Below are 7,909 nucleotides of genomic sequence, written 5' to 3' on the forward strand. Positions count from 1 at the left end.
TTTAAGACTTGTTTGATTAAAGCTCCATTTGGTTGCACCTTAACCCCCATTAAGCAATAAGCAACTTTTTTTTTTTCCTTTCATCTGATTTCCATGAAAACTCACACACTTTGCAACAAATACCCCTTGTATTATGGGGTCAATGAGAAATACCGCCTGAACTTTCATTTGTGACAAAAACCCCTTAAATTTTCACTTTGCAATAAATACCTAGAGTGCAACTTGGGTGGGTCCAATCTAAGCTCAAATTGATTCAGCCCGAATTTTACACGGTTTGAGCTTGGAGTTTTGGTCTTCGGGCTGGATCGGGCCCAAGAACTTGGGCTTTTTTATTTTTTTATGCTGGGTTCGGCCTAGTCCTTAGGCAGCACGAACCTTGTTCGAGCCCAACCCAGCAGTACACACACACACACACACACAAATATATATATATATATATATATATATATATATATATATATATATATATACATATTTGGATACATATTTACATATATATACATATATGTATACATATTCACATATATGCATACATACATGTATAATTTTAAAGCATGTTCATTAATTAACCCTAGGCTTGGGATTGAGTCCAACCTGAGTGCATCAAATTACAATGCAGGCTGGTTCAAGTTGGAAAAATCAAGCTTAACCACAGGTTCAGTTTGGACTCAGGCTTTAGGCCCAAATCTTAGGGTTGGGCCTGGATTGACCATAAACCCGACAACCTACCCGACTTGCCCAAATCTCGTAAGGCATGAATTTCATTGGTAGCATCAAAGACTAGCAAGAGAGTAGCATCTCCAAAAGAGAGAGAGAGAGAGCTTGCTATTCGCCGACGCCATTTCTATTGCTTGATATCTACTCGAATTTCAAATAAAACCTAAAGAATGATCAATCACCAAACAACTTTGAGTTTCTGTAGCAGTGAAGACTATTAAAAAAGGAATGAAATAAAACGGAGAATAGTACTACCTTACTAACCATTTCCCATTCTCTCCATTTCTGTGTTGCTCGACACCATTAGAAGCGTGAATCAATCTTCTGAGCTTCCCTTTCTAGTAGCTAATTTACAGCCCTAATCATATTTGTGGATCTGTTAAGTTCCTCCTAATTTAACATGGTGTAAGCAAGGTGTGGTTAAGCTGTATGAGAGTGGTCTCCTTGAAAGCCAAAGGAAGACCGGAGGCAAGAGGTAGGTTGAAGGCTAGGGCAAATGGTAAGGTGATGAGGACGAATGAGTAGGGGAATGATCGAATGATGATTTCGTTATGGGATGGTCTTTCATTTATAAGGAGAGATTCCGAGGTCCTGAAATGAAGGAGTCAAAAGTGTTTGATTTCCATTAGGAAATAAAATATTGGATTTGTCGTCAGTTATCAAGGAGCATTGATAGGGTTTCGCCTTGTGTCTTATGAGATTCTTCAAAGGATTGACTTTCCTTTTGTCCGAAGATTCTCATAATCCATATGTGCTACTTCCTTTTGTAATCCATTTAACAAACGTGGCATTGGTGACGTCATTCATTAGTGGGCGCACTTTTATTAGACCTACGTGGCGCCTTATCATGCACATTACTTAAAGGCACACGTGTAACTAATATTCATTCCTGGCCTATGGTGACCCTAAAGTTCTGTAATGGTCTCGAGTTCATTGCAAGACTATGCACACTTGAAGTTCATCATAGAACTATGCATATTCGAGGTTTATTGTAGAACTGCACGCGTCTAAAGTTCATTGCAATTCGTCTTAAGTACGAGTTTGTCTCAATTTGGTATCCTCTGTATTTTGATGGTTTAAGCGATCACTATGTACCTACACATGAAAATAACTTATTAGAGAGACTTATTGTGGACAGAGAACTGGGGATTTATTTACTTAGCCATTTTACGAGGTGTCGGTGGATGATGGATAAGAGACCAGATCTAGCTTTTCTATGAATGCTAGGACTTCTTTGGGAGGATCAGTGCCATCTTCAAATCTCTCTCTCTCTCTCTCTCTTCTCCCCATGGTGAACTAGAAAAAGAAAAAAAAAAAACAAAGGAGTTGTTCTTTCTCTGCAAGTAAATGAGGTATCTGCCCAGATCTAGCTTTTCCATGAACGCTAGGACTTCTTTGGGAGGATCAGTGTCATCTTCAACTCTCTCTCTCTCCATGGTGAACTAGATAAAAAAAACAGAGGATTTGTTGTTCTTTCTCTGCAAGTAAATGATGTAAGCTGCCTAGATCTAGCCTTTGCATGAAGGCTAGGACTTCTCTAGGAGGATCAGTGTCATCTTCAACTCTCTCTCTCTCTCTCCCCACGGTGAACTAAATAAAACAGAGGAGTTGTTACTGTTTTATGCCATGTACTGCGGGAAGCAACTAGATGGCTAATTCAACAAAGGTGCTGTTGTTTTTTCTGGTGCACGCCAAAGACATATTCTACTCTTTCGAAGATCTAATAATTTCCTCTGATGGAAGCATAGTGGAGAGCTTCGATTCTAATGGAACTGTGCTCTAGGTCCTCCGATGGAAGCATAGTGGAGAGCTTCGATTCTAATGGAACCGTGCTCTAGGTCTAGGTCATGTGGAAGAGTTTCGATTACCCCACCGATATGCTCCTACCCGGGATGGAGCTGGGTTTCAACTCTAATACCAACCATAACTGGGCTTTAGGCACATTCTCTCTGGGCGGGGATCCCACTGTTAAATAAGTCATTTAAGGGCAAAATAGATATTTTACCGTTTTTGTTAATATGGTAATTGTAAAAAACAGTAAGGATAGTGTTAGAAATACACTAGTCAATTAAACCATAAGAATAATTTAGGAAATTTATTCAAATTTAAGTAGCTCAATGAGAATCTTTTTTCAAAGTTAGTTAATGGAATTTAAGGGGCTATTTGTTATAAAGTGAAAATACAGAAGTCTTTGGCACAAATAAAAGGAATCTGGATCTGCTCATCACTAAGCGTGTCTCATTCCAACCTTACAACATGTCTTAACCGCACATCAGGAACATTTTTCGCACTTATATTTATTATTTATGGAAGATATTCCCAAAATAGGATGTGATGTCACTGTGAGGAGCATATCCCAATTCATATAAAAATGGATAGGGGTATTTGTTATTGACCCCATATTATAGAGTCTTTGTAATTTACCATTGTTTTAATTTTTAAGGCCTTGTTTTAAACTTTTAATCACTTGATATGATTTTTTCCATTTTGGAATATGGGCTTACATGGTTATGTTTGGAACGGGATTTGCTCCTTACATTTGGGCGCTTCACATGTACATCCACCATGCATTGGGAATATCTCATATGAATAATAACTTATATTAACGGGAGATGTTCCCAATGCATGGTAGGATGTGCGTGTAAAGCGCCCTATGTGAAGAGCAGATCCGATCTGTGAGACTCATGGTTGGGCATCTTCGCCAATCCTTACATAAGTCTCCGTCTCCCATACAATTGAAAAGTATTCGCTTTTATGATAAAACTGGTTACGTGGTTTCTATATCGATCATGGAGGGGAGCATCTCCTCCATTAAAAGGAGCGAAAGTAAACTCCAGTAATTGATGTCTTGTCCTTTCTCACACGTGTATGCTCTCTTCTTCTCGGCCAACTTCACTCGAGTTTCGTTAACCACTTTTCCAGTTTCCACCCTCGCGGAGGACGGAGGTTGCTAAGCAAACCGACAAACTGTAAATAAAGTAGGTAGGAAGCGGGGCCCTCTCGGGGGCCACCTCGTCAACATCACAATGTCCAAACTTTGCCACGTGTTAACTCAGCGTAACTCCTACAAATATCTTCTTGTCATTGCCTTATGGGATGCCTCGCCAAAGGTAAAATTGGTTTCTAGTGAGAGCGACTGAACCGAAAAAACCGATCACTACCGGTCACAACGTTATCGACTTTACGACTTATCGTTACCTCAGCTGTGTCTGTGTGGCAGCTATCACCGTGGTGTCCGGTTAGACCGGTATCCTATATAAATCCCATTCTGGTGTTGGTCGTACCCAAATTCGCGCTCTCTCGCTCGCTCTCTCTTTATTTCTTATCGCTTGCTTTACTCGTCCTTTCCTCAGCTTTCTTCGGGACAGGCTACAGGGATTGCCGTTCTCTTCCCAGTTCCCTCTGTCGAAGGTATGTCTATCTCGTCTTCGTTCTGTGTTTTCTTTTATTGATTTTGATAACTCTTTCAGAATTTCTTAGAAGAATTTTTTATCCTCCAGCTGTTTATGCTTTTTTGCTTCGGTTATTTTTTTCCATCGTTTATGTATTTCCTTTCCAAATTTCGTTTTTTTCTTTAGCGATATCATTACGTTTGCTGCGAATTTTCAATTGTTGCAATGGTTGAACTGTTTGTAAAATTTTGTTCTACAATGCGGGAAAAGATTTCACAAAGAAATTTATCAATTTTGTCTCTGTTCATCTTTTTCTTTTATTATTTTTCTTCCATTTTCTTCTCTTCTGCAGTTCTATCGATTCCATTCTGTTGTGAATCAAATGTTTTGTTGTTTTCTAGTTCTCTGTTGATATGAACCGATTATAATTACGAAAATTTTCTAGGCGCTTCAATGATTTTTGTTTCCGATCGATTTCGGTGATATTTTCCTCATCCCTGTTCTTTCCTGATTTTGTGAACTTACTTCAGCTATCGAATTTCTTTGTTGCTGGTTCTTACGTAACTACGGTACTGGATTATATTTCGTTAGTTTGTCCTTAACAAGTACTACAACACTTTGTCTGCCGTGATCATGTGGTTTGATAAAATTTGTATATTATATTTTGGGCCAGAGCATATAAGCTTGTTTGTCGTGCGGACTGTTCTGCTTTTCATTTCTGCTACTTTGTTATTTCAGGGATCATTCTACTAATGATGAAGGCCGCCAAAGGGAAAGGGTCAGTGAAAAGGGACACAAAGGAAACATTGAAGCCTGTTGATGACAGGTCTATACATTTATGCTTCTTATAAACGAATGTTCTTTGGTTTTTGCTCGTTTTTATAGAGTAGAATGACTATGTTAATTCTATTCAAATTTTAGATTTTTATTGTTCCACTTGGTAGTGGTATTTTGCTGGTTTTTGTAGAGAGTAAGATGACTGAATTCTATTCAAAATTTTAGAGTTTTATTGTTATTAGTGTTCCACTTGGTAGTGGTATTAGGCGAACAGATAATTGGCAGTCGGGGGCTCTCTTGTTTTAACTGTTTTGTTTATTCCTTACAGAAAAGTTGGGAAGCGAAAAGGCACTTCTAAGCCAGATAAAAGTAGCAAAAGAAAGGCCAAGAAGGAAAGATTAGCCAAGAAAGACCCTGACAAACCAAAGAGGCCTCCTAGTGCCTTTTTTGTTTTCCTGTAAGTATTTGTGATTTTGTTGATCATAAATACTCATGTTGCATTCCTTTTAATGTCTGTCTTGATTCTTCTCATGTTACACAGTGAAGAGTTCAGAAAGACTTATAAACAAGAAAATCCCAATGTGAAGGCCGTCTCAGCTGTAAGCAGTTATCACACACAAAGTGTTTCTTTTCCTCTCAGTTTTTGGTTCCATATACAATTCATTTCTTTTTGTGGATTAAGTTGTTAATTTGTTTATCTAATGCTGTTAACAAAGGTTGGGAAAGCTGGAGGCGAGAAATGGAAATCCATGTCTGATGCTGTAAGTATCCAAACTTAGCTGAAAGTACATAGGACAGGTTGGAATATAAAACACAATGAAATATCACAAGCCTTTAAAGCATTGGCTAATCTTGACCTAAGAAATTCAATGAATTCTGTTTGCAAAGGTGCTGCAAAATTTAGTGGTGTGGACTCCATCTTGTTTTTGGCTATGCACTAACACAAGTCCCTGTTGAAGTGCTTGTTCGGTGATTTCTGATCTTTTAGATAATTTGGCGAAGCCAATGGCAACCTGGTGTAATCTTCTCAGGCAACCAAATGAGCATTGTATGTAGGGGGCCAAGGCTCAAAGCTTACCGGTTGGAGTTAGAGATAGCCTAGAGCTTTGGAAAATTTGACAATTTGGAAACTAATGCAGTTGGTATAGCCATGATAATTAATTACACCAGTCATAATTTCATTTTTTGCTGTGGATGAGTTCAACATTTCTATCTATGACTTGATCAATTGTTTTCATTTATGATGTGTTGCTAACCCAAGTACTTTGTTGACTGGCTTTGGCAGGAGAAAGCTCCATATGAAGCAAAAGCTGCAAAAAAGAAGTCTGAGTATGAAAAGCTTATGAATGCCTATAACAAGAAACAGGTGAAAGCATGTGGCCATATGCCAGCCTTTGCTCTAATCAAATATATTGCCCGGTTACCTTAGTCTGCTAACTCCTGTTTTGATCTCAGGAAAGTGCAGCTGATGATGGTGATGAGGAGTCTGATAGGTCAAGATCTGAAATCAATGATGAGGATGAGGAAAGTGGAGAGGTAGGTCTCCTAAGTTGCCCCTTAGTATAGATATCATATTTCTTAATGTTTCATTGCATGCTATCATTCACAAACCTTAATATGGATGGGTGTTGCATCTATCAGAAAGGATAAATGGTTCTCTTGGAAGCATAAATGGAAATTACATTATAGTAGTTGGTAATCTAACATTTTGCACAGTGTCAAAGGATGAGGATGAAGTTGTTGCTGCAACTAGGGGTGTCAATGGACTGCTTTTGGGTTGGATCCCATCCAAATCAAAATCAATTTGGATGGATCGGAGGGACCAATAAGACATTGACTTGGATCAGTCCAGACCCAATGGTCCAAAGTATTTATTGGATTGGACTGCAACCTGGTCAATCTGTAATGGATTGGGTCGGATTGAGTCAATATCTGGTCCATTGATAGAAGATAAGAATACAGGTGTCAATGGACCAGGTTTGGGTTGGAACCAATTGAAATTAAAACCAATTTGAACAGATTGGATGGTCCAGACATTGAATTGGACTGGTCCAAATGGTCCAAAGTATTCATTGAATTGGATTGGACCTGGTCCATTTGTAATCGATTCACATTGGACTGGATCAGATTGGACGGAATCTAGTCCGGTTGACACCCCTAGCTGCAACTTGCACATCCCACCATAGTGTTATAGTGCATCGTGGGCCCTATGGTGCAGATCCCACCTGGATGGTGGGATGTTTGTGTTCTAGCAATGTCTGGGAGCTTGCACTGGACCTTATTTGGAAAAATGAATTTATCGGGTGATTTTACTCTCTGTATGATATGATCCCCATGTTCATGGATGGGAAATATGCATTATATTGATATTTTATGCTAGGGTGAGTAGGTAATTCTTAATTATAATGTTTTGAATAAGTTGTTGCATCAAGATATGAGATTCTTCTACATGGACGCATCATCAATAGGTTGTTCTCATTATATATGTCTCTTTTGTGACCTACTCATTTTGGTATCTCCTCCATGCTTAATAAGAACTACTAATTTATGGTTTGGTCATCTACAGGAGGAAGAGGAAGATGAGGATGATGACGAATGAGAACCTGATGTGATTTTCTGACTTGGTCAATTTGGTTGTTCCAGGCTATCATGTCTGGATCTTGTATAATCATACCTGTAATATAGCATGCCAAAAGCAAACAACATTAGCCTGATAGCGTGTAATTTTTGTTCCTTTGGCTTAGTTTGGGACTGTATTTGTATTTGCACTCTTCCCAAAAATGCATATCTTACAGATAAGACATTCAACCCATTACCGTATTCCTGCTAGCATTACTTAAATTCAAGAGGAACCGAAACAGAAACTGATTGAAATCTCTTCAATCTCCTCTCAGAATTAATTAGAGAAGTAACTATAATGTTGATCATCATGAACAAAGCCAAAGTTGCTGGTGTCAAGATGGACGTAGAGGGCTTCTTATTAAACGGCTTATGTTAGCAGTTACCTTACAACTTCCAGTGCT

At 38.7% G+C, this 7,909-nt stretch overlaps 1 protein-coding gene across 1 annotated transcript; it reads left to right on the forward strand.

Moving 5' to 3' along the window:
* Positions 1 to 3,996: 3,996 nt before the first annotated feature.
* On the forward strand, positions 3,997 to 7,698 carry HMGB1 (high mobility group B1). Its single transcript, XM_010264533.3, has 8 exons — positions 3,997 to 4,128; positions 4,848 to 4,935; positions 5,215 to 5,343; positions 5,428 to 5,485; positions 5,603 to 5,647; positions 6,172 to 6,252; positions 6,342 to 6,422; positions 7,453 to 7,698. The coding sequence occupies exons 2-8, from the start codon at positions 4,862 to 4,864 to the stop codon at positions 7,483 to 7,485; spliced, it is 501 nt and encodes a 166-aa protein (XP_010262835.1). The 5' UTR covers positions 3,997 to 4,128; positions 4,848 to 4,861; the 3' UTR covers positions 7,486 to 7,698.
* Positions 7,699 to 7,909: the final 211 nt, after the last annotated feature.

This window comes from Nelumbo nucifera, chromosome 2 (assembly GCF_055504915.1).
Source record: "Nelumbo nucifera cultivar China Antique chromosome 2, China Antique-T2T, whole genome shotgun sequence".
NCBI classification, from domain to species: domain Eukaryota; kingdom Viridiplantae; phylum Streptophyta; class Magnoliopsida; order Proteales; family Nelumbonaceae; genus Nelumbo; species Nelumbo nucifera.